At 49.4% G+C, this 26515-nt stretch overlaps 2 protein-coding genes across 9 annotated transcripts in view; one reads left to right on the forward strand and one right to left on the reverse strand.

The window, feature by feature from the left end:
* Positions 1–299: 299 nt before the first annotated feature.
* TRIM50 (tripartite motif containing 50) lies at positions 300–14835 on the reverse strand. Of its 3 annotated transcripts, none has more exons than XM_058709907.1 (7): positions 14722–14835; positions 7859–8269; positions 4730–4825; positions 3534–3764; positions 3421–3440; positions 2192–2316; positions 300–1275 (listed from the first exon to the last, which is right to left on the reverse strand). In XM_058709907.1, exons 2-7 carry the CDS (start codon positions 8255–8257, stop codon positions 686–688), a joined length of 1461 nt encoding a protein of 486 aa, XP_058565890.1. In that variant the 5' UTR covers positions 8258–8269; positions 14722–14835; the 3' UTR covers positions 300–685. The 3 variants fall into 3 exon arrangements, with proteins under 3 accessions (XP_058565890.1, XP_058565888.1, XP_058565889.1); XM_058709905.1 differs by having other exon boundaries at positions 3421–3443; XM_058709906.1 differs by lacking the exon at positions 14722–14835 and adding an exon at positions 9024–9059 and having other exon boundaries at positions 3421–3443.
* The window catches only part of FKBP6 (FKBP prolyl isomerase family member 6 (inactive)), a 70563-nt gene continuing 58385 nt past the window's right edge, over positions 14338–26515 (forward strand). For 5 of the 6 annotated variants that reach the window (XR_009256396.1, XM_058709914.1, XM_058709916.1 and 2 more), the window contains exons 1-7: positions 14474–14619; positions 14713–14830; positions 15255–15344; positions 16082–16284; positions 17500–17619; positions 25881–26075; positions 26203–26312. Coding sequence is in view for 5 of the 6 variants with exons in the window: in XM_058709914.1 (XP_058565897.1) it covers positions 14563–14619; positions 14713–14830; positions 15255–15344; positions 16082–16284; positions 17500–17619; positions 25881–26075; positions 26203–26312 (893 nt within the window). In the remaining variant the exon portion in view is untranslated. Of the gene's footprint in view, positions 14620–14712; positions 14831–15254; positions 15345–16081; positions 16285–17499; positions 17620–25880; positions 26076–26202; positions 26313–26515 lie in introns of all 6 variants that reach the window. The other variant, XM_058709918.1, reaches the window with a different exon arrangement.

The raw sequence follows: 26515 nt of genomic DNA on the forward strand, positions 1-26515 counted from the left end.
GACAGAGGGAGGCTCTGAGCCACTCCTGTGCGCCCAGCAGCTTTCAGAGACAGGCCACACCCGTCTAGACCCTACTTGCTTCTGCTCTGAAGCAGTGTTATTTCCATCCCAACGAATGGTGAGGGAAGTCGAGAGAGAGGTCTTTGAAGACAGCGAAGACGGAGTGATTGGCGCGACTCTAACCACAGCCCAGCCTGCACGGCGCAGAGGCAAGATCTGACCTGACTGGAAGCTGGAGCAGTTTTAAAGGCCTGAGTGTAAAGCGGCGTATGTACAGTTGTTAACATTTGCAAATCATCTAAAGAGAAAGACGGTATCAAATTTATTATCCGTAAGTTCACAATGACATGGAGAAATCACGTGCGGGGATGTTTCCAGCTTCAGTTAAAAGAGGAAGCAGAAAGTGTGCTTAGGAGGGACCAAGGGAAGCCTATCTTAACCCGTGGACACCCAGGCCTGGTTCTGCCGGTTTATGAGGAGGTGAATAACCCGGCAAAAGGTGAATCAATAGGCCCCTGGCTGTAGGGGAAGGGATTATGGTCCTTTTCTTCCTATCATTAAACGTTTCTAGGAACACACAGGCGTGAAGACCTTCCCACACGGTAAAGAACATCATCTCTGCACACTGGACCCAGCAGAGCCCCGGCTGGGAAGAGCCCGCGGGCAGGCAGACCGACCGGCAGCCCTACAGCTTGGTGGGCTGCGTGGGGGTGAGGTGGGCAGGCCCGCTGGGCGGGGGCAGCACCAGAGGCAGCGCGTTGCCGCCCTTCTCGTGCCAGCATGTGTCCAGGATGGGGTAGAGCTTGCCCTGGAAGTCAGCCTGGAACGTGTAGAGCGGCCGCAGGTCATCGGGCCGGTCAGCATCAAAGAAGGTGAGCTCGCCACGCTCGTAGTGCAAGTAGACGCCGATGCGGTGGGGGTGGCCGGCCACAGGCAGGGGCACCCGAGGGCAGCCGAAGGCCTCGTACACCCGGCCCTCCTTCAGGCCAATGAGCCACACGCCATTCTCCGGGGACTTGCTCAGCCTGCCCTTGCGACTGGCTGTGCCCTTGATGACCCCCAGGCGCCAGTCGCTCTTGCTGCCTACCACCACCTCCCAGTAGTGACGGCCGCAGGAGAAGCCCCGGCTGGCCAGGACACAAGTACTGTAGTCAAAGCGCTCTGGCTGGCTGGCTCGCCGCTGGGCCAGGAGCCCACACTGCACCACCGTGTTGCCCTTGGAGAGTTCCAGGAGTGGGTGGGCGGTGGCGGGGTCCAGCTTGAGGGACTCCGGGGCTAGGAAAGATCAAAGAAGTGTGTTTTCCAGCTACACAGAAGGCAGCAGACCCTACCCCAGAGGGAGGCCCTGAGCTCCTCAGGAGAGGAACTGCAAAGGCCTCATCCCAGAATCGGAGGGGCCTTCTGAGAAGGGGCACAGAAGAGGCAACCCTGAGGACTGCTGAATGAACAAACAATGCCTGAACGGTGGAAAAAATGGGGCAGCTGTGAGGGAGGCATTCTGGTTAAGGGAAAGGGCAAGCACCTGCCTGCCTAAGATGGCGGTGCAGAAGGAAGGTCCTGGAAGACAGCCCGTCACTTGTGCACCACAGCTAAACTCCCCAGGAGAATCCTTATCAAGTGCAATTGTTTTGATATCCTACCAGCCTATTCAAGGACAAACTGTCCCAACTGACCTCCGGATTACCTGCCAACTAATCAATTTACACCAAAACCACACAACATTCACGGACCAGAGATCATCAGGTTTTTTCCTTCCCTCCCCTTTTTGTTTTACAATAAACCCTATTTTTGTCTTTGTTGGATGAAATCAGCTTATCGATTGATCTCCCTTATGTGCTAGTAACAAAGGAATTCGTTAAATGTCTTCGTGTTATTTTTTGACAGAGCAATAGCTACCATTTATTAAACACGAAACTATGCACACACATTTGAATGTTTATAAACTACACAGCCCAGCAAGGTGGACTTTAATACCCCCTCCTTGCAGATGAGGAAGCAGACTCAGATTACAGGTTGGATCTTCAGCTAGTAAGGGACAGAGCTGCCTGGTGGAGCCCCAAAGCCATGCTCTCAACACTAACCTACGCGAACACCCTTCCAGTCTTCTGCACCCTAAACTCTGGCACAAGTGACAAACTGCTACCCACCCCACATGGCAGCCCTCAGGGAAGAGAACGGGTTGGAGCCTTACCCGGCAGAACTTTTCGGAAGAGCCTTTTCCACACAGTCAGCTTGATGTCAGCCTGGTGGAGGCCCGGCTTGAAGGAGACGGGGCTGAAGGCGCCTTCCAGAGGCCGGGCCTGCTGGAGCTCTGCTCTGAGGGCGACAGACCTACATGATGGCGGGGATGCACACCGCGCACCCCAGCCCTCCACCCGCGGGCAAGTCCAACCAGCCAGTCACAGCTCAGGACACTGCGCACTCAAGAGGCCCATCATTTCCTCCCCTCCACCCCACTCTCAGAGGCCCCGCCCCTTCCTGGCAGGAGAAACACTACATCAGTGGTTCTCAAAGGGCATCACCTGGAGGCTTGTCAGAAATGCAAATTTCTCGGGGCCACCCCAGACCTGCTGAAAGCGATTACTAATTACTAAGGCTCAGTGACGTTTTAAGGAGCCCTCCAGGTGGCTCTGATGCACACTAACATTTGAGGATCACTTCTCGATATTGGGCGACCCTGGCCCCTGGCCACAGCTGGAGCGGACATCTGCTCCCAATCAGCTACACTGTCCATTCTTTTAAACCAATGCTCCTAACCTGACTATCCCGAAGACCAAAGGAAATTTAAAACAGACAAGGAGATTCCCACAATCAGGATCTGAGGAAGGCTAAGAACTGCATGGCTATTCATTTGTTGGGGCTGGAACATGGATCCAATCCCTTCCCACAACCCATGGTGCAGGATTCGAGGCCCCTCATCCTGGCTCTTGCCCACCTCTCCCACTCATCGCCCATTCTGCCCTGTAGCCTACATTTTACCCCATTCGTACTGAGTTCACATTTCTTCCAAGTCTGCACACTTGAGCCTTTCAGATGACCCTTCCCCACTCTGCTTACCTGGCCAACACCTGTCCTCTGCCCTAAGCTCGCCCCCCTGTATGCCATCTTCGCCAGTCCCGCCCCCCCCCCGCCCCGCCCCCAACCTCAGTCACCTCCTCCTGTTATTTCTGTAGCCCGTGTGAACTTCTCTGGTCTTAAGTACCCACAGTGATCAGTGATGTAACCGGAGTTCACCATCTGCCTCCCACCAGTCTTTGAGACCCTTAAAGGCAGGGGCATGACCTTCATCTCCCTGTTCCCTGGGCTCAGTACAGAGCCAGATGTGGGCAGCTGCTGACAAGGCACTGGTGCAGCTACAGGCAGGAAGTAGGGTAGAGGAGCCACCAGATCCAAGCTGAGAGCTCCCTCCAAGGTTATTACCTGGAGGCCGTGGAGTGATACTTCTGGAAAACAAGACAGGTGGGTTAAGGCATGGGGGAGGCTCTTGGGACCCTGGGGACCTGGGCGTGGGTGACACTCCCTTGTCCACTCACCCGGATGAACTCATAGTGACTTTCATTACTGAACTGCTCGAGCACACGTTCAGCCTGGCCCAGCCGCTCCTGAGTGCCCTTGGCCTGCTCCAGCTGCATGTCCAGGGAGGCCACAAGGCCACGGGTATGACCCTCCAACCCCTCCAGGCAACGGGCCTTCTCCTCATCCACCAGGTGGTGCAGCTCCTGGAACTCGCGACGGATCACCCAGCTGAAGACGTCAGATTCATTCTGGGACAGGAAGGGGCTGGTCACAGCCAGAACCTCAGCCAGAACTGCCTGCCTCCGGCTGACCCCCGTGTCCTCAGGCCCTGGCAGCTTAGGCCTTCCTGGGCTTTTCCAATCTGAGCTGGTTCTAGTACTTGAGTGGCAGGCTGACTTGTGCGCTGTTCACACTGTGCCTGGGCCCCCCCCCCGTGTGGCCACGGGGGACAGCAATACAGGCAGGGGACAGACTGGGCCCCAGCACCCATTTCAAACACAGTGGCTCTGCTTTCTTCGGTCCTAACTATTAAACGTGCAAGTAAGATTTTGCTTCAGTACAGGGTTCCACAACTGGAAAAGGTCTGAAAGGCCCTGGGAGGGCAGACTTCAGAGAGCCAGATTCCCTGTGTAACCCTGAGTTCAGCCTCCATCAGACAGGGGAAATGCCGCCTCCCTGTCAGGCTGAGGAAGGTTAACCAAGAGGACCCTCAGGGGACATGGGTCTCCTGCTTCTGTTTCACAACTGCCTGCAGGGCCTGGGCTCCACATGCCTGCAGCCCCAGTGTGCCTGTCATTCAGGAAAAGCAGAAAGCCACCAAGGGCTTCAGGCCTTTCTATGCTCTGCTCCAAGCTACTAGGCAGGCTCCACAGACTGTCAAGGTCAAGCAGACACGGGAGTCAGGCGTTGGGGGGGGGGGGGGGGGGCAAGAGAGTCATGCCCACACTTTGAACTGTTTACATCTGGTACTTAGGTTCTGTGTTATCTCAGTCCCAAGGACAAGAGGGACACAGCCAATTTGGACAGAGTCCTGACAACTAAGTTGATTCCCCTGAGGGGATTTGCCCTTTCCCCACTCCGCCCTGCAATGCTTTGAATTCTGGCTTTATATGAAAGCATGGGTTTCTGTAAAGGACAAATCACAACCGGGCTCTGCAGGAAAGGGAAGGTGACCAGCCCCAGGATTAAGGGGACAGAGGGAAAGGGCACTCACGACAATCCGGGTCCTGTTGTTCACCAGCTTGGCAATATGCTCATCCACCTTCTTCTGCTCCTGCTTCAGGTCAGAGATGAGAGCCGCTAGCTCCTCCTGGAGGCAACGTACCACGGCCTCATGAGTAGCTGACCCCTGCACGCTTTCAGCTCCTTGGGGCCAGCCCTGGGCTTCACCCATCCAGGGGACATCCCAGTGGCCACAAGCACTCCCAGTGGAACCAGGGAAAGGGCTACCCGGGTACTCTTGACTCCAAAACAGGTGAAATTATTCAAGAATATTCCACATCGAGGGCAGGAATTACCCAGACAGAAAAGGATCTCCAGGCCATTCCTCTGCAGGACATGGAGACAGACCCTAAACGTTGTTACAACTACTTGGAAGTCACCGCACAACATCCAAGGGGGGCGATGACCGGTCTGAAGCCCATACTCCCTGAACAGAACGATGGCTGGTCACCAGCAGATCTAGAATCAGTGGGCATGCGATCAAGAGCATCACAAAAAGGCTGGCTCCAAGTGAGGCCAATGGTGCATACAGTAGCCCAGGTTATACCTGGGGATTCCCCAATCCCTATTAAGACCTGACTCAATCGCTGGCAGGTTTGGGCCTCCCCAGGCTGAAGTAAACACACTTCTCCTGGCCTTCCTGGCCCCAAATCTGACGGAGTCTTAAAGATTCAACCAGGACCACCTAGACTCCCATCCAGCTGCACTACTCGAGTGGTGCTGGTTTGTGCCCATGGAGCGTACACAGTCTTTGGCTTAGACAGTTCCCAAGCAGAAATCAGCAGCAAGAGGGGTGCCTGGCTGACTCGGTTGGAAGTGCAGGCAACTGATGATCACGGGTTGTGAGTTCCAGCCCCACAATGGGTATAGAGATTACCAAAAATATATAAATAAACTTAAGGAAAAGAAAAAAAGAAATCAACCGCAAGAGGCTTTCAGGAAAGGAGCAGAGTAAGGAATAAAACCAGTGTAGGGATAAATGGACACAGAGTCTTGCTCTGGAAAACAAGACATCAGAAGATCTCATAACAACCCGAGAACGAAATTCCAGTAGGAACTCTCCTGAGGCAGAGAGAGATGGGATTAGTTCTTTTCGTCAACTGGGTCACAGTGAGAGTAAACAGAAACACGCAAATAAATGATCTCAAGATCTCAATCAACAGGAGGACAACAGGCATGTATAAAAGGGATCTAATAAAGGAACATAATTTAGTGGCATCACAGCAAAGAGTCTTGGGATCACAAACAGCCAGATCCAAAACCAGGACCCAAGCCGTCCCCAGCTCCAAGCCAGAAATGATGCGTGAGCTCCTGTGTGTCTCCTTCTCTCCAGGGCTAATAAAACACAGGCTCTCGATCTCGCTGCACTGCAATCTGGCTTCCTCCTCCCACACTCCACTGAAACGACTCTTGCCAAGATAATCAATTCTTACTGCTAAACCTAACAGACTCTTCCCAATCCTCAGCAGGCATTTCACACAAGTGATCTTGTTCTCATTAAAACTCTCTGTCCTGATCTCCAGGAGGCCGTATTCAGCCAGTGTTCCTGTTCCCTCTGCTGATTCTTTCTGTCCTTTTTTGGGGTTCTTTCTCTACCCGAATCTTAAACCCTGGTGTCCTTTGGGGGCATCGTCTGTATCCCTCCCTATCACTCCGCAGACTCTCCTGATTGGTCTTCTCCCGTAGCCTCAATTACCACCCATATGTAATTCTCCCAATCTTTTATCCCCAGCCTCAGTCTCCAGTCTACCCCCCAGCAGTGTTTGGACCACATCACCACTCTGCTTAAAACCCTCCGGAGACCCCACCATGATGGTCCTCTGAATAAACTACAGATCCCTTCACATTTCACAGAAGCCTTTGCAAGACCTGGCTCCTGCTTACCTCTCTCCAGAGCTTGACAGAACAACTTATAATTCTTCAAATATGTCTCCTGATCTTTTGCAGGGCTGTCTTTATACATGGAATGCTTTCCTCCCCTTTTTTTCCTACCACGTCCTCCCTGTGGTTCAGATCTTGGTTTGGCAGTCCACTTCCTCCAGAGAGCCTTCCCTGACTACCTGAGAGCATGCAGGAGCTACAGTCCAGATGGCCTCACGATTGCCTGTATTTAACCTTGATGGTAGCACCCAACACATGGGGACCGTCAGACTCTCAGACTGTGAGCTCCCCGGGGCAGGCCAAACCACTTGCCCACTATTGTACCCTGTGCTCTAGCATACCTAGCACAGGTTAAGTGCCAAGCACACGTCTGTGGGTCAGAGGGTCTGGTGGATGGCCTGGCTGGCCCTGTGCACATTTCATACTTGTCTCCCAGGGTTCCGAGAGCAAAGAAACGCTGCTCACTCAGCCAGGAAATCCCAGGAACAGTGACAGGGGACCCCTCTGCCTTCATATCTGGATGCTCTTTCTTTTTCCCCCACCCCTATCACCTGTATTTTGTCATTCCTTACCTTTACTCTCCCTTCCTCCCGAACACTCTGCCAGGTGCCCTATAACAATTCACTTTCCAGGATCCTTCCTGCCTCTTTTGATCTGTTGGCAGTGGAAAGAAAACTGGCCAGTTTGTGTCCTACCTCTGCCACTGACAAGCTGTATGACCTTGGGTTAAGACCCTTGGCTTCTCTGAGCCTGTTTCCTCATTTGTAAAATATAGTGAGAACCCCACCTTTCATAAATCTTAGATCAGCGTTATTCATCTTAAATAATGACGTGCTAAATCTAAGTTCAGGAGGGCAGGAATCCACTGTTTCCACAAATACATTTTGAGCTTTTACTACATGCTAGTCATGGCTCTAGGCATGAAAATACCCAAGGAAACAAAGTGCTTTCCCTCATATGGAGTCTGGGAGAGCACTCAAAAAATGGATGAAAGCTGCGAAGAAAAACCGAGCGAGGGAAGGGGCTGGCACTCGACAAGGACTCTCCATCATGCCTGTCTGCAGTGCCCAGCACCTGGAGATTGGAGCTGCTGAGAACACACCCTACAGAGTTCAGCTCCAGGACAGGGCTACAGGGCGCCGGCATCCTGGCCTGAGACCCTTCTGTGCCAGGCGATGGCGCCAGAGAGCGCAGGAGCTGGGCTCCGTGCCCCCCCCCCCGCAGCAGCCTTGCAGCCCACCTTCATGCGGCTGTAGACGGTGGAGACAGGCGTGACGCGGTGGTGCTGGTGGGAGCCCAGCAGGCCGCAGAGGCCGCAGATGAGCTCCTGGTCCCTCTCACAGAAGAGGCTGAGCGGGTTCCGGTGGTGCTGGCAGACCTTGGGCTCCGGGTCCCCGGGGAGCTGTAGAGCTTCAATCACCCGCGCCAGAGAGACGTTGGGCGGGGAGCTGCTGCTATCCACCTCCTGCCGGCACACTGGGCAGCGGAGCTCCGAGTCCAGGTGGTGGGACAGGTTCACCAGGCAGCCCTTGCAGTAGGAGTGGCCGCACTGCAGCATCATGGGCTCCTTGAAGACCTCCAGGCAGATGGGGCACTGAAGGCGGTCCTCCAGCTCGGGCACGCTCACCTGCCACGCCATCCACGGTGCCGGCTAGAACACAGGGCAGCTTTCTCAAGTCTGCTCCCTCCACACTGTGCCCCCCAATCCCCCCGCCAAGTGCCACTGGGAAGTTAGAGCGCCTTAGGGTCTCCAGTCCTGGATTCCAATCCCAACGCCTATGACCTTGGGCCTATTTCCTATCTTTATTTTCTTTTTAATTTATTTATTTTTGAGATCATGACCTGAGCCAAAGTTGGACACTTAACCGACTGAGCCACCCAGGTGCCCCTTTCCTATCTTTAAAATAAAGGGCTTAATTGGGGGGGAATCACTTGTAGATATAGGATTCTACATTTTTCATCCCAATTTGTAGGTAAACACAAAAGGGGCCGTCTGCTGGGTCATCTGGAGTGACACCAACAATGTGCCCTCCAGCCGCAGTAGGCGTACTGACTCAGAACTGGACAGCAAAAACAAGCAAAGGTCCTTCCCACCTTCTAGATCAGTTCTCAAAACTGGCGAGCAACTGTTGGAAGCCCAGTAACAACCGATTCCTGCGTCGGCCCCTCACACATATTCAGTGAGCCCCAGAAATCTGCATTTACAATAGCACCCTCCCTCCCCAAGGTCATTCCAAAGCAGAGAGTGCTGTCTTAACAACACTGTTCTGGAGACTCGGAGACCGAGGAGGGCGGCCTCCTAAATTCGCACCCACTCCCTGTGCAAAATGATCGGCACTGAGAGACGAGAAGCACCAGGTGCAAGTTGGCCGCGGACCCAGGGAGGGGCCCCCACAACGAACTACCTGCTTTCTCACAACCCACTGAGACGTCCGCTGGATCTGCTCCCCAGGTTGGGACAGAGGCACTAAGAGATGTGGGGATTGTAGCTGACCGCCTGCTCCACCCTTTGTCTCTGCCCCTTTCCTCCTCCCCTTTCCCAGCAACATTCCTATGTCCTCAAGGTCACCCAGAATCAGGTGGAAACTGGGCCACATCACGAGACGGAGGAGGCAGCCTCCTTTCAGCTGGCAACGTTGATAATTCCAACATGCAGGCGCTCACCTTGGCCACGCTTCGGGGAAGCGGGGGAGACAGAGGAGTGGTCCCCCAGCCACACCTTACAGACCCCAAAGAGGAGTGGATTCATGTTTTGACACAACTCTTTCCGAATCTATTTTTTTGAAGACATTTTTATTTATTCAACTTCTTGAGACAGGACCTCTATAAAGTACGCATATCTTAACTATACGCTTAATGTACACATTTCACACATTTACTCACCCTCGAGATCAACACACAGAATGTTTCCAGCACCCGGAAGACACTATGTGCTCCCCAGTCAGAAGCCCCTGGCAAGGATAGCTATTCCCCTCTTATCATCGTAGATTTATATAGCTTTATTTTGACATTCAAATAAACAGAATTATCTAGGTTGTGCTCTTTCGTGTCTCACTTCCAATACAATTGAATACCATTAATACCATTACTCAATACCATTGAACTGGGAACCTTTTTATACAAAGCCTTTCAAAGGTTTAGGAGTTCAATGGCTTTTTTTTTTTTTTTAAAGCTAATTTACTTATTTTGAGAGAGTGTGCACATGCAAATCGGGGAGGGGCAGAAAGAGAGAGGAAGAGAGAGAATCCCAAGCAGGCTCCATGCTGTCAGCACAAAGCCCAATGTGGGGCTCGATCCCACCAACCGTGAGATTATGACCTGAACCTGAAGTCAAGAGTCAGGTACTTCACCGACTGAGCCACCCAGGTGTCCCTAACGACATTTCTTTATGCAGTTAATAAATATTACAGTCAGAAAATGCTACGCATATCATGGAGGTGGGATAAAAAAATTACTGATTTGAAAAGGAAGAGATGGAAGCAGGTCTCCAGGAGTGTTAAGAAACAAGGAGCTCAAGGCGCACCTGGGTGGCTCAGCTGGTTGAGCGTCTGACTACTGATTTCAGTTCAGGACATGATCTCATGGTTCATGAGTTCAAGTCCCAAGTCAGGCTCTGTCTGTGCTCAGTGCAGAGCCTGCTTGGGATTCTCTCTCTCTTAAAATAAATAAACACTAAAAAAAAGAAAGGAAAGAACCAAGGAGCTCTAGACCAGTAAGACACAACTCCCAGAGACCTAAGCATCCCTGTCTGCCAGTAGGGGCCATCTCTACCCCGTGACAAGCAAGACCAAAATCTGGCACAGGCATGTTGAAGGCTAATTTGATTTGTTAATTCAACAAACATTTATGGAGCACCTGATATGTGTCAAGCAGCAAGCTGAGCATTAGGGAAACATCAGGGAACAAGACAGATGAGGTTTTTGTCCTTTCAAAATTTGTAATATAACCGTAGTAGGAGTGAGGTAGGATCATCAACAAGAAAACATCATCGTATTTAATGGGACGCAGGAAGGAAACAATGTGCTGAGAAAGAATGGCAGGAGGGAATAGGTTGTTTGAGGGACAGAAAGGCCACAAACAAGGACGGGAGAGAGGCCTCTGCAAGCGGAGTGTGGCCCCCTGGCCAATTCCCAGCAAGGATGTGGGGACCTCAGATGTAGAGCCGCAAGGATCTAGGTTTACCAACACGAATGAGCTTTAGATTCTTTAGAAAGGGGCAGCGCAGTGTCTTTGAGGATGGATGGTTGAGACCCGAAGGATACAAACATGCCAACTGCCTGAAAAACTACAAGAGGGCAGACCAGGCCTAGGCAGCAAATGCAAAGGCTCTGAGGCTAGAAAGAGCCCAGTATTTAGGACATACACTAGAGAAAATCTACATAGCTGGAGCGTAGTGAAAGGGAACACCAGGAGAACAGGTCAGAGGGGCTGGCAGAGAGGGCCCTGGAGCAGGGCAAAGGTTCAGATTGAATTTCAAGGGCAGTGGGAGCTATAGGAGGATTTTAAGGCAAAGGAATATCATCTGACATATTTTTAAAAGACCACTCCGGCCACTTGTAGATAATGGATCAGAGTAACTTTAGCACCTGAGAGGATGGATTGTGAAGGCTGATAAGGAAAAGATCAAGGTAAAATGTACCTGGGAAATCTAGAGTCAAATACCCAAGGACACCTGAGTAGCAGTGGTCCGCAGACTTCAGCAAACAACAGAATTACTCGGGGTGCTTGTGAAAATACAGACTTCTGGGCTCTAGCCTGAGTTTCTGATTCAGGAGCACAGGGATAGGCTCAAGAATTTGCATTTTTAACAAGTTTCCAGACAACACTGCTGCTGGTCTGGGGACTACACTTTGAGAACCACCGAAAAAGGCAATTGAGCACAGGAGCCTGGAGGTCTAGTGTGCAGGGGAGGCCTTAGGCTGGCCAGGTATATACCACCTGTTTACATCACATATTTAAACTTGTGGGAATGGCTGGGATCTCTCTGGGATTAGAACAGAGAAGGGCTGGGGCGCCTGGGTGACTCAGTCGGTTAAGTTCCGGACTTTGGCTCAGGTCACAATCGCACAGTTCATGGGTTTGAGCCCCGCACTCGACTCTGTACTGACAACTCAGAGCCTGGAGCCTGCTTCGGATCCTGTCTCCTTCTCTCTCTCCCAAAAGTAAATAAACATTAAAAAATAAGAAGAACAGGGGCGCCTGGGTGGCGCAGTCGGTTAAGCGTCCGACTTCAGCCAGGTCACGATCTCGCGGTCCGTGAGTTCGAGCCCCGCGTCAGGCTCCGGGCTGACGGCTCGGAGCCTGGAGCCTGTTTCCGATTCTGTGTCTCCCTCTCTCTCTGCCCCTCCCCCGTTCATGCTCTGTCTCTCTCTGTCCCAAAAATAAATAAAAAATGTTGAAGAAAAAAAAAAAAAATAAGAAGAACAGAGAAGGGCTGGGGCACCTGAGTGGTTCAGTCAGTTAAGCATCTGCCTTTGGCTCAGGTCATGATTTCACGGTTCATGAGTTCGAGCCCCACATCAGACTCTTTGCTGATTCAGATCAGACTCTCTGCTGAGCAGAGCCTGATTCAGCTCCTCTGTCCCCCACCCCCTACCCCTCCCCAGCTTGTGTGCTCTCTCACACATTCTCTCTCAAAAACAAAAGAAAAAAAACAAAACTTAAAAACAGGGAAGGGCAAGGGTCCAAGGATAGGGCCCTGAGGTTGTTACTGTATACAGGTCAAGAAGATGACTGAGAAGAGACAGCCAGACAGACAGGAAGAAAATCAGAATATGGAAGATCCATTTGACCCTGAACACTAGAGAACTTTCTCAGGCAAGACTCAGGAAGACTGAGAAGATTCGGCATGCTGTTGCTAACTCCAATGTGTAGAAAGGCCACGAACAAGGACGGGAGAGAGGCCTCTGTGAGTGGAGTGTGGCCCCCTGGCCAATTTACAGCAAGGATGTGGGGACCTCAGGTGTAGAGCCTCAAGGATCTAGGTTTACCAACATGGATGAGCTTGAGATTCTTCCCCAGAGCCTGTATTATTAAGGCTGAGGCCTTGATTTTAGTTCATTGAGACTGGCTGGTGTCTCTGACCTACAAAATTTATGACAAATACATGAAATCATAAATATCTGTGGCTCAGAAGAGCTAAATCTGTAGTAATCGATGGTGACGATAGGAAACTGATACAGAAGAGGACAAAAAGCATTTAAAGAGGAACCAACTTTATCAAATGCTGACAAGAGTCCAGGGATCTGAGGACACAGGGCTATCTTATGGATTTGACATGAAGTGCGGTCTTGGTGACATGGAGCAGGGGAAAGTGGTACTGTGGTGGGTTGAAGAAAAAAGGGAGGATAAGGAAGTAGAGACAAAATAATTGAAAAATGCTCTATAGCAACTTAAAAAAAATTTTTAAAAAAAAATTTTTTTTTAACGTTTATTTATTTTTGAGACAGAGAGAGACAGAGCATGAACGGGGGAGGGTCAGAGAGAGGGAGACACAGAATCTGAAACAGGCTCCAGGCTCTGAGCTGTCAGCACAGAGCCCGACGCGGGGCTCGAACTCACGGACCGTGAGATCATGACCTGAGCCAAAGTCGGCCATTTAACCGACTGAGCCACCCAGGCGCCCCCCCCCCAAAATTTTTTTAATGCTTATTTTTGAGAGAGAGAGAGAGAGAGAGAAAAGAGTGCGAGCAGGGGAGGGGCAGAGAGAGGGAGAGACACAGACTCCAAAGCAGGCTCCAGGCTCTGAGCTGTCAGCACAGAGGCCCACACGGGGCTCAAACCCACAAATGGTGAGATCATGACCTGAGCCGAACGAAGTCCGACGCTTAACCAACTGGCCACCCAGGCACCCCAACAACTCTTTTTGAGAAGTCCAGAAGACTAGGCATGGGACCACCTGCAGCAGGAGTGAGATGTGGGACAAAGGTGGGGCTTGTTTAGGGCGGGTGATTTTAGGAAACATAGAAGCTGAAGAAATGATCCAATAGTCAAGGCATGATGGGTGCAGGAAATAGGGGCCACCTCTCAAATCCTGGAGTGGGCAAGAGCTGCAGGCCCCAGGGAAAAAGCAGGAGGGGGTGTCGTCAAGGGCCATTCGTGCTTTGCACCCCCCGCCCCCACCACCGGGGAGCAGGTATGGATTCTGTGGATTTAGTGACCGCAACGTGAAGGACAACGTTGCCTTGTTCTCTGACGAACGAGGCAGTTTGCCTTGAAAGGCCTGTCTGCGTCTACATTTCTCTAGCACGAAAAGGTCGAGGAAAATTGAAAAAGTGGAGGTAACCCACTTAGCAAGGCCGCACACTTCCGGCAGCAGGCTGTTTCTGGAACTCCGTCCTCCCCAGCCTGCTCCCGCCTCGTGTCCCACCACAAGCCCCACCCCACCCCACCAAGTCCCGAGCCACTGCCAGTCCCGACCACCCGCGTGGCCCATCTCCCGCGCCATCCCACGCGCGCCCCGGGCGCCCCGTCTTGCCACAGGCGTCCCCTTCACGCGCCTCCTCCTGATCCACTTCTCCCCGCCAAGGGGCTCCATCTCTCCCAGCGCGGCACCGCCCCATCTTCCATCATGCTCGCACACATCCGGCTCCGGGAGTCCCTGTCACGTGCCCATCAAGTTCCGCGCATGCCCTCCACCTGCCCGGTCACGCCCCACGCGTCACTTTCACGAGCCTGGTCCCGCCCCGCGTGTTCCCGCCACGTGCCCCATCAGGCGCCACACTGCCCCATCACGTGTCGCACGTCCCATCACGTGATCCACCACGCGCCACCGGAGGCCCCACGGCAGTTGGCAGCTGTTGGTGCGAAACGTTGAGCGCCTCCTCGCGGGCCCCGGACGCCACCGGCAGGAGCGGTCGGCGGGGTATAAAGGGGGTGGCTGGGCCACCGCCAGGTGGAGAACGAGGGGTTGAGGGCTCGTGCGCGTCGGCAGGCCACGTGGCGATGGGGGGCAGCGCGCGGAACCCGGGGGCCCTGCAAGGGGACAACGCTTCCGGCCAGGTGAGAGGCTGGGCTTTGGGGAGCCACGGGCAGGGGGTGTCGGAGTCGGGGTGCAGGCGGGGCGCTCTGAGGTTTTGTGTTTCTCCCCGCAAGTCTCCATACCAGAGGTTAAGTCGGAGGATGCGGGACATTTCCGGGGACCGGGGCGTGTTGAAGGACGTCATCCGAGAGGGTGCTGGAGAGCTGGTGACACCCGATGCTTCCGTGCTAGGTACCATCATCTGCCACCCAGCAGGAGATGTGAAAGTACCGGTCATCAAGTGTTTTCTGCATTATACCTAGAAAGGTGGGAGGGAAGGCTAGGTTTAAAACACACACAAAAGAAGGGTAGAACCCGCTCGATTTATTACAATTCGGGCTTTTACGGGAAAGCGAGGGAACCCATCTCCCCTTTGCATGAGGCCAGTGTAAACAAGGGACATTCTGAGGCCCTTGAACCTCACAACCAAGCTCTTGAATCTCACGGCCAAAGGGCAGGCATCTAAATGTTGACCAAAGATTTTCCTATCACTGTGGGTGGGAGGTGACTTGAGTATATCGAGTTCCCTTTTTTTTTGTAATGGAGAATTGATATGGAGGGGTGCATGTTCTTGATTTTCCTTGAATTGGTTTTTTTTTTTTTTTTCCTGTCCTAGTGAAATATTCCGGATATCTGGAGCACATGGACAAGCCTTTTGATTCTAATTGCTTTAGGAAAACTCCTCGCTTGATGAAACTTGGAGAGGGTAAGTTGAGATTAGCAACTACAAAAGGAGGAATTGTTTGGGGAAACTGTTCAGAGCATGGAGTCCTTGAGTTGGTTTCTCTGAGACCGGGCTTTGCTGCACCAATCATGGTCTTGTCCGCATTTCCCCCTGAGGCCTAGGTACTTGGGAGATGGTTTACCTGACAAGGTTACCTTTGCATCCCAAGAACTATTGGGCTTGTTCATTTGTCAACTGGACACTTATCAAGCAAGGGTTTAGTATCCATAACTCATGCTGGAAAGAGAAGAGATACTCAGATGATTAGAATGTCTCCACTAACGTGGTGGAAGAGGTTGATTGCATTCACAGAATTGGATGAGGTCCTGGGAGGTATAAGTAGTGTTGCGGGAGTGTTTAATGAAGCCACAATTGATTCCAGCTGGGAAGATCAGGGAAGGCTTCATGAAGGAGGGGGTATGTAAAATGAGCCCTGAAGTTTGAGTAATATTTCAGTCAGGGTAGAAGCTGGGTGTGGGGCGAGGAAGCAGGAACTTCCTTGCAGGAAGAAGGAACACGAGCAGTGATGTAGAAGCCACGGAAGTCTTGGTTTGGCAGTGGTGGGGGTGGCGGGGAAACGAAACTGAAAAGTGAGTTGGGACCACAGTGCAGAACACTCGGAGTCTGTTGTGGAAAGATCTGGACTTCAGGAAGAAAGAAATTGAGAACCTTGGATCAGGATGCTGGGCGAGCTTCAGATTCTTTGTCCCTTCTTCCAGATATTACACTTTGGGGCATGGAGCTGGGCCTTCTGAGCATGCGGAGAGGAGAGCTGGCCAGGTTTCTGTTCAAACCAGCCTATGCCTATGGAACGCTGGGCTGCCCTCCCTTGATCCCCCCAAACACTACTGTCCTGTTCGAGATTGAGCTGCTTGACTTCCTGGACTCCGCTGAGTCAGACAAGTTTTGTGCCCTTTCAGCTGTAAGTTCTGGAGCACAGATGTCCATACTAACAGCATGCACTAGTGTGTTTGGTAATTCCCCTACCTCGATCGTGATAGTCTGCCCCACGTTCCACCACAAGGCTCCCGTGTGGCAGTGGTAGTGGCGGTGGAGGAGTTCCCCCGCTTCCTGGTACACCTCTGAGTATGGGCAGATGTTCTAGGCCAATGCTGGGCCTTGGGTTTGTTCTGGACCCGCAGTTTGAGGTGATTTTTTTTTTAGTCATCATTTTCCTAGTTTTCCCTGCAAGACCATGAATGTTGGCTTCTCAACATTAAGTTGGGTTTCTAACAAGTCAAGCATCGGTAGTGATCAGCTAGGGTGAAATATGGTTTCTTGGCCAACCCCGGATACTTGATAGCAGAAGAGAGTAGTAAGTAGATGGAATACCAGGACGTCAGGTGTAGATGGGGAAAGTCCCAGGCAAGTGGGAACACATGACCACTGCCCTCATAACTCGGATGTTGTCTTTTCTTTGTGGCCTCTCACTTCACACATCCCGTGGGTGCCGTATGCACTCTCAGTCCTGCTCTCCCACCCTGTATGTGTGTCCTTAGATGTCCACCCAGGTTTGTACCTGGATATGATGTCTCCCCAGCTAAGCTGTCATTGCCTCAAGGGAGGGCCCTTCCCTTTTTCTGACCTTCCCATAAAACCGGTTCTTGCAAATGCCTGGGGCCCACCTCTGGTGTACTGATTGAGAATCTCAGTGGGGGAAGGGGTGGATAGGGCCAGGACATCTGTGTTTAAAAAGAGACTTCGTGGGTGATTGACCTGTACCCAGGGCACAGCATTGTGGCCATGAAGACCAGTAGGGCCCCGGGCAGACCAAAATCTCTTGTTTGTTGGACAAATGGTGGTTGTGAGACCTGCTTTCTGTTTGGCAAGTTCCATCAGTTTCTGATTTCGTGAGGCCGTGCTTCTTCAGGGAGCATCTCTAGAAGGACTGAGGGAGACCAGTGTGTGGCTCTGGTGTCTACGGTGGGAGTAGTAACAATAGCAACCCCCTTTGTCTTCTGCCGGGCATCACAGAGACGACCTCTGCAGGGGCACCAGGCCCAGTGCTTGGCACCCACACAGCAGTAAGCAGAAGTGCATCATCTGAAGCAGAAACCCTAACATCTGTAAGAACACTTGCACTGTGGTGTCACGGCTTTCAGTTTCCTTGTTGGGTGTCCTTGTCTTTTTTCCTCAGGAGCAACAAGATCAGTTTCCGCTTCAGAAGGTCCTAAAAGTGGCAGCTACCGAACGGGAGTTTGGCAACTATCTTTTCCGCCAAAGTCGTTTCTATGATGCCAAAGTGAGGTATAAACGGGTAAGGATGCTTCACAAACATAAATTTAGGGGTGCCTGCCTGGCTTAGTCATAAGGGCACGGAACTCGTGATCATGGGGTCATGAGTTTGAGCCCCAAGTTGGGTGTAGAAATTACCAAAAATAATAAATTTTTAAATTTAGACCCTTAAAATGGTCTCTTTTTTTTTTTTTTTTTTTTTTTTTTTTTTTTTTTCTTTGAGAGAGAGCATGGGGGCCTGGGGGCGGGGGCAGAGAGAACCTTAAGCAGCCTCCATGCTCAGTTAGACATAGAGCTCAGTCCCACAACCCTGGGATCATAACCTGAGCCAAAACCAAGAATCAGACATTCAACTGACAAAGCTACCCAGGCATCCCTGAAAATGTTTTTACAAAGTTCTTGGGGTGCCACGATGGTTCAGTCAGTTGAGTGTCCAACTCTTGATTTTTATTTTGTATTTATTTTTTTTGGCTCAGGTCATGATTTTCGCCTCAGTGTAGAGCCTGCTTGGGATAGCCCCCCCCCCCCCCCGCCCTGTCCCTCCTCCTCCCCCCTCCTCCCCAGCACATGCAAGCAAGCAACCTTGTTGCGCATGTATGGCTCTCTTCCCATCTCTAAAAAAACAACCTAAAAACTTTTTAAATGTTCTTGTTTGTTCTTATTTTTCGTATGCAGTCTTTGAAAAAAAAAGTCTCATTAAAAAATTCTCATGCCGGGAATAATGACTGAGAGAGGGGACATGGGATTTGAGGAGCCCAGTAATGTTCTGTGTTTGTGTCTGGATGTGGTTACGTGGGTGTGTTCAGATTGTGAAAGGTTGTTGAACTGTCCACTTGTTTTACCTGTGTGTGTACGTTTGTGTGTATTTCAGCAAAAAAGTCTTTAAAAGTTCTCCTTCCAGGATTAGGTCCTACCAACTGATTTTCCATCCCGCTTGCCATCTTCATTTCCTGTCTCTCTGACGGTGGAGCTTTCTCTAGCTCTCTGAGGTGACTCCATTCTCACCAGGCTTCTGATTGTGGTTTGGCTTCGTGCATAGGTTATGCTGACAGGAATTCACTGTTTGCTTTGTAACTCATTCAACAAATACTATAAGCATTTTCTGTGTGCCAAACTGTGCCCTAGGTTCTAGAGGCGAGTCTAGGGGTATTCTGATTTTCTCTCATTTGCGAAGGGAGCCTAAATCAGTCAGAGTTTGTATTCAGCAGTAAGCAACAGAATCCTGAAAAACTTAAATCTTCAGATTTAATTTTTATTTAAATGAGAAGGGAGGCAGTCCAAGGGTGGTAGATCAGTTCCACAAAGCCGTCAGGGATTCAGGTTCCTTTTGTCTTTCTGCTCCACTACCCTTAAACGTCTCCTTGTCTTTTTTGCCCCGAGATGGTCCTTCAACCTGTAGCATCACATGGTCACCTGGGCAGGAAGGAGGGAGAGGAGAAGAGTGTGGTGTGTTCGTGTTAAGAGCTCTCCAGAAGTACTCCCTTAACCCGGTGACTTTCGTTTTTACATCCTTGGCCAGACCCATATTCAGCGGACCCCGTTGACTGTAGGAAGCTAGGAAATGTAGTTGGTGTACCACTGCTTTGGGTGACATAGAGGCTCTGCTAGAGGGGGAGGGAGATTGATACTGGGTAGGTGGCTAAAGGTATCTGCCAGGTTTGGTCTCTGCGTATTGCTTGAGAGAGAGACACGGAGACTGGAGAATGCGTGTGTGTGCGCGCTTTCGGAATGCTGATAGAACCAGGGTCCTAAACGTGGAGGGTATAGGCTTGGGTTCATAGTTGGCTCAAATCGTGGATACTATTAATGTTGTAAAGTTTTTTGAAACCGAGCTTGCTCACATGGGAAAAAACTTGCCAGTGAACAGACCAGTCCTTCCATTGTTAGTCCTGTTTCCCGGGTCTGGTCCCCTGAGGTGGTCCCTCTTTAAGCCTGTTTGCTGCTTTTTCTGGCATTGTGAATTGATACTCGACATGCTTTAGTTCCTGTTTTTGACATCTCTTGCTTCTCGTTCTGGAACGTGGATCTCTAATTCCCACTAGGGCTTTCCCTCTGCTCTCTGGTGTTCTGGTTCAGTGTTCTTATCCTGGGCTGCCCTGTGGTTCTGTTTGTGGACTTCCTGTTGTTTTTCTCCACTTGCCCCCTTGTGCTGATAGAGCGCATCCTTACATTTCTAAAAATATTCTTGTAGTTCACACTTAGCAGTTGGCATACGGAGTATAGAATTCTAGGAATTCTAGCATGCAGCCATCATCCCTCAGATTTTGAAGAATATTGTTTGATTCTAGCTTTATGATGGCTGTCAGGAAGTCTGGATAAAATTTAGGTTCCTGTACCTTTATATGTGGCTTTTTCTTTTTCTTCTCTGTAAGGATGTAAGGATCTTTCTTCTTCTAGTGTCATTAAAAGTTTACAGTGGTGTTTGTGTTTTTTAAAATTTGTTGGTATTGAGCCCCTGGTGCATCTTTCAGGAAACCTGTCCTGTGTTCTGGAAACTTCCTTCATCTATTTCTTTGGTAATTTGCCCTTGTTTCTGTCTTCTCTTTTTTGGGACTCTTGGTTGTCAGTCCTCCTGGATTGAGCCTCAACTTTCCTTTTTTTCTGTCCTTGCCCATCTCGCTTTTGCCATCCCACTGTCTGGGAGCTGTCCTGGACTCTATTTGCCATCTCGTCTGAGGAACGGTTCATTCATTTGTTTTTGTGTTTTTTTTTTTTTTTAACTTTCCCCAGCATTCTGTTCTTGTTTCACGCATACATCAGCTTTTCTTATGTTTTGAGTATTGGTTGTAATTTTCTTCTCTCTGCTTTTCAGATTAAAAAAAAAAAAAACTCCATTCTTTTTCTACCTGATTTTTTTTTTTTCCTGCCCATTGGATATTGTCCATTTGTCTTAGGTTTGGTGGTAGGTCCCAGACTCCTATCATTAGGTCAGTGTTACTGTTTCTTATGTGAAAGGCTTGAGGTGAGTAAAGCAGGGCTGGTTGGTAGCTGTGCTCCGTAATGGTTTCCGATGCTGAGCACTCTTCCATCTCTCTGTGTTCCCATTTGTAGGGCAGAGCTCTGGGCCTTGTGGTTGAGAATGGTGGCCTCTAAATTCCAAGCACCGGAGGGAAAAGAGAGGGCTGAGAGTATGTACCTGTGACCCTCACACTGAGTGATGTTTTCCAGAACCTTGTCTTTTGGCTATAACCAGCAGCTGCAAGGAAAGCTAGCAAATCCCTGTACTCCGATTGCACGTGTGCCCAGCAAAAAATCCTGCTACTATGGGAGAGGGGAGGACAGCCACTGGGAGACAGGAGGCCGTCTCTTCCATAGAGGCTTTCCTCAAATGTCTCGCAACCTTCAGCTGCCCATTAGGATGGGAAAGAGGCATCGGAAGTGCTTGGTAGGGCACATCGCAGTGTGCTCACTTGGCCTCCCACGTGTCTCTGTTCACTTGTTTCCGCAGGAGCCACTCTGTTCTCCATCGCCTGCCTGTGTGAATGCCTGGCTACCAGCGTCCTGGGAGCCGCTGGGAGCCGAACAGGGGAACGGGACAGAGGTCCTCTCTGGCTGTTACTGAAACGGTCCTCTAATACCCCTGTTACCAGTTTACCTCCCTCCTGCCCTCTGCTGTCCCTGAATCGAGAACTCTTTTGGTTCTATTCCATTTCTCCAGAAGATAGACTCCATGATCCTGGAGGTGGTGGGGAGGAGTGGCCATCTGGATGCATAGGGACAGGGACTGAGTGGCAATGTTCAACGTGTCCTGTTTATTCAGCTCCACTTCTACAGTAGCTCTGATGGCTCGTTCTGTCAGTTCCTGGGGCTCTGAGCTGCAGACCAGCCCCTTCTTTATTGGTGCTCCCTTCTGCTGGGTTGGTCAGACTCGGCCATCCGTTCTGACATGTTGGGCTTGTTACCAGTTCTCTTGTTCTTTGTTCTTGTTGGATTGTGCCTTTCTGTTCCATAGGGCAGGAGAGACTAAAAGGTGAGTGTGAAGTCTGTCTTGCTCAGCCACAGGTTTTGCTACCTGCTCATGATAGAAATGTTCTCCGTCTTCAGAGCGGGAAATTGGTGTTGATTGAGTGCCATTGTTCCCAGCCTTTTGCTCAGCTTCATGTGGGACGTGCCATCTAGGCAGGGTCCTTGCCTTCACATAATGGTAACATAGGTAGGGAGATAAAAGGTACTCCCAGTGACCAAGAAATCCCTGTAGTATCTAGTACTATAGCCTTTCGGAGGAGGAAAATCTTTGTGGGCTAGCCCATCTGGTAGTGGTTTCTTGGAAGCAATGGCACGGGAGCTGAGTCTAGAAGGATGAAATGGCAGAGAAAGAGGCAGAAGATAATTCTGGGCAGGAGAAAAGGATGAGCAAAGGTGTAGAAGTGAGAAGAGCCTGTTCAAGGGCCAGTTGGTGGTCACTTAGTCTACAGCACAGGTTACATTTGGAGAATACCAGGAAAATAGAGTTCAGGTAACCAGATTCAAGAAGACCTTAAAATGTGTACGGATGGGTCTGGACTTGCTGAAGAAGAAGGAAGGGGAGAGTGAGGTTATAAAAGTGATATTTAGGGAGGACGTGAAGGTTGGTAGCACGCAGGTAGTGTGTAGGAGCTCGTGAGAGCCAATTGTAAAATGGCTCAGGAAGTTTTACGAGCTGGTTAATGTTACTTTGGCAGCTTGAGATCGGCCAGGGTTAAACTGTTTACACCACAGGAATGGGCACACCCTGCAAGGCACCCCTTCCCCAAGAGCTGATTGTTAAACATTTACCAGCACACCACCATATGCAGGACACGTTGAAGGGACAGACTTTTGTTAGTGAATTTTCCATTCCACGTGAGGCACTGCTTCAGGCGTGTTGCAGCTAAGCCTGTCACGGGGATCCCGGAATGTGTTTCAGAAGGTGGGAATTGTGCAGATAAAAGTTTTGGAAATATTTTCAAAACCAAGTAACTAGACCTGATGATGATGTTTTATGAGTGACAAAGGAAACCAAAGAATAGACTTGCTTGAAGCTTTCTCATTTGAGAAAAATTTTTAAACAGGAATAACTGGCAAAGAGATGTATTAACTTCAGTTTCGCTCACTGGTGAGAACAGCCAGATAAAGGTGGCCTGTAGAAGATGGTTTCTAGGTGGCAGACTGTCCCATGATTCCGTTTAGGAATGGGGCCAGAGTTTAGGGGACAGATCCAGGTCGCTGATAGGAGACCTGAAGCAATTCAGAAGGTGTGAGGGCAATGGACAGAAACTTCTGTGACAAATGCCTGGGGCTTGGAGATGAAAGGGGAGGCAAAAGAAGGCTGGTGGCTCTGTGCCTCCGGCACCATCTTGTCTGATGTGTTTTCCAGTTTGGCTGTCGTCTTCCAAATGGGGTCCTGCCTGTGAGTCACACTGACACTGCTCAGGCTTTGTCTTCATCGCTTTTCTTCCTTTGCTATTGTTAGAATTCACATACCATGAAGTTTACACTTTTAAAATGCAGTTTGGTGGTTTGTCGTGTATTCATAAGGTTGTGCATCTATCAACACGACATAATTCCAGGTCGTTTCATCACCTTGAAAAGAAGCCTTGTACCTGTTGGCAGTTCCTCTCCTATCCCTCAACACCCCTTGATCGCTCCTATTTTGCTTTGTTTCTATGAATTTGCCTATTCCTAGACATTGTACATAAATAGAATCCCCAAATGTGTGGTGCTCTGTGTCTAGCTTCTTTCACTTAGGTGAACTTTGAAAATATATTGCTATGTTGTAATGTGTATTAATGCTCTATTCTTTCTTTAAAAATGTTGTCTCAATTTTGATAGAAATGTGCAAACCTAAAATTCATCATTTTGATTATTTTCAGGTATGCAATCCAGTGGTATTAAGTACATTCAGTATTGTGAAACTGTCATTACCACTGCCCATTTCTGGAACTTTTCATTATCCCAAACATTGTTTAGCTATTAAACAATAACTCCCCATTCTCCCCCTCCTCCAGCCCCAGTAATCTTTATTTCTACTTCATGCTTCTCTGAATTTGTCTCTCATGGGTACTCATTTAAGTGGAATCCTACAATATTTGTCCTTTTGTGATTGGCTTCTTTCACTTGGCATAGTATTTTCAAGGTTCATCCATGTTCTAGCATATACCAAATTTCATTCGTTTTAAGGTTGAACGATATATTGTGTGGATTTAACTGGGTTTTGTTCATTCATCGGTTGATGGACACTTGGGTTGTTGTTTCCTCTTGTTGGCTACTGTGAATAATGTTGCTTTTACATCGGCGTACAAGTTCTTGTGTAGACCGAAGTTTTCATTTTTCTTGGGTTTGTGCCTAGGAGTGCAAGTGCTGGCTCATGTAGTAACTCCCTTGGTTAACTTTTTGAAATACTGCCAAACTATTTTCCATAGTGGCTGCAACATTTCACATTCCCACCAACAATACAAGGGTTCCAGTTACTCTGCGTCCTCACCAATGCTTGTTTTCCATCTTTCAAATTATAGGCATCCTAGTGGGTGTGGAGTGGTATCTCATGATTTTGACTGCACTTCCTGATAACCAAAAAGATGTTGCCCATCTTTTTATGTGTTTATTGGCTATTTGTAGGTCATATTTGGAGAAATGTCAGTTCATATTCTTTGTCCATTTTTTTTTAACGTTTGTTTATTTTTGAGAGACCGAGACAGAGTGTGAGCAGGGAAGGGGGCAGGAGAGAGGGAGATACAGAATCCAAAGCAGGCTCCAGACTCTGAGCTGTTGGTTCAGAGCCTGACACGGGGCTTGAACTCCCAAACCATGAGATCATGACCTGAGCTGAAGTCAGACGCTTAACCAACTGAGCCACCCAGGCGCCCCTTCTTTGCCCATTTGTAATTGGATTTTCTTCTTATAAAAGTTATTTATATTGTCTGGAAAGTAGGTTCTTCTTAAATATGACTTACAAATATTTTCTCCGATTCTGTGAGTTGTCATTTCACATTCTTTTTCTTTTCAGGAATGTACAAGTGTCTTTTCACTCAAAAATACAAAATCATCTATAGGCATACACAGTGACATCAGTAAGCCACTGTGTTATTAGTTTAAACCAGTAAATGATGGTTATAGTGACTTTTTTCAGTCATTTTCTTTGTTTTCTTGATAATATCCTTTGAAACACAAAAGTTTTTAAACTTGAAGTGCAGCTTATCTTTTTTATGTGTGTGATTTGTGCTTTGCATGTCATATCTAAGAAACCATTATCCAAAGTCAGAAAGCTTTATATCTGTTTTCTTCTAAGAGTCTTACAGTTTAACTCCTCCATTTAGGTGTATCATCCATTTTGTTAGCATTTGTACATGTGTGAAGTGGAAATCCAACCTCACTCTTTTGCATATTGACAACCAGTTGTCCCAGCACCATTTGTTGAAAAGACTACTCTTTCCTCGTTGAATGGGGCTGGTACCCTTGTTGAAAATCCATGGACTCTACACAAGTGTAGGTTTGTTTCTGGACTCTCAATCTACATTCTCCATTCTATTCTCTTGATCTGTGCGTGTCCAAACCACTCTGGCTTGCTTACTGTAGCTTTGTAATAAGCTTTGAAATTGAAAGTGTGAGTCTTCCATTTTTATTCTTGTTTTAAGTATTGTTTTGGCTACTTGACATCCCTTGAATTCCCATGCAAACTTTCAGATCAGCTTGACCATTTCTGCAAAGACTGTTGAAATTTTGGTAGTGGTTGCTTTGAATTTATGTATCAACCTTGGGAGTATTGCCTTCCTATTAAGTCTTATACAGGGAATGTATTTCCATTTAGGCCTTTAGTTTTTTCTTTAAAAAAAATTTTTTTAACGTTTATTTATTTTTGAGACCGAGAGAGACAAAGCATGAACAGGGGAGGGTCAGAGAGAGGGAGACACAGAATCCGAAACAGGCTCCAGGCTCTGAGCAGTCAGCACAGAGCCCGACGCGGGGCTTGAACTCACGGACCGCGAGATCGTGACCTGAGCCGAAGTCGGCCGCTTAACTGACTGAGCCACCCAGGCGCCCCAGGCCTTTAGTTTTTTCAACAGTGTTTTGTAGTTTCCAATATCCAGTTCTTGCATTTTAAATTTATCGTGACTTCATTTTGATGCTATTATAAATGGAGTTGTCGTCCTCATTTTTGGATTGTTTATTGTTGGAGTATAGACTTACAGCTAACTCTCCTGTGTTGATCTTGAACTCATTTTTTTTTTTTTTTTTAGCTCTAATACATTTTTTTTCTGGATTCTTAGGGCTTTTAATAGCAAGATTACATACCTCCTCTTGACTACCTATTTTCCTTGTCCACAGGCCTTGCTGCTGCTTCACCGGCGATCAGCACCCCCTGAAGAGCAGCACCTGGTGGAAGCAGCCAAGCTTCTTGTCCTCCTTAACCTGTCCTTTACATACCTGAAGCTGGAGCGGCCTGCCACGGCCCTGCGTTATGGAGAACAGGCTCTGATCATTGACCGGAAGAATGCCAAGGCCCTCTTCCGGTGCGGACAGGTGTGTTGGAGGGCAGGGACTGGGGAACGAATGCCCAAGAAAAGGTAGTGGTGATGTTCAACTTGGGCCCTAGAAAGACACTGTCTTTCCTAACCAAGTGTGTTTTTAAAACTCCATCCTTTGACAGGCCTGTCTTATCATGACTGAGTATCAGAAGGCTCGAGATTTTCTAGTCCGAGCCCAGAAGGAACAGCCCTTCAATCATGACATCAATAACGAGCTGAAGAAACTGGCCAGGTGAGACCTCTGTTTGCGGGAGTGCGAACCAAAGAGAGAGAGATGAGCCTTGGGGCTGCGGTTCACGTCTGTCCACCTGGCGAAGGACTATTCGGCAATGTTGTGTGGAGCGTGTTACAAGGCAGTGCCCCCTAGAGCTGGCTTTAAGAAGTGCTAAACCAACAGCTCCCACTGAGGAGCCTGGGACAAACTTCAAAACTGCA

Source organism: Neofelis nebulosa, chromosome 18 (genome assembly GCF_028018385.1).
Source record: "Neofelis nebulosa isolate mNeoNeb1 chromosome 18, mNeoNeb1.pri, whole genome shotgun sequence".
Lineage (NCBI taxonomy): Eukaryota > Metazoa > Chordata > Mammalia > Carnivora > Felidae > Neofelis > Neofelis nebulosa.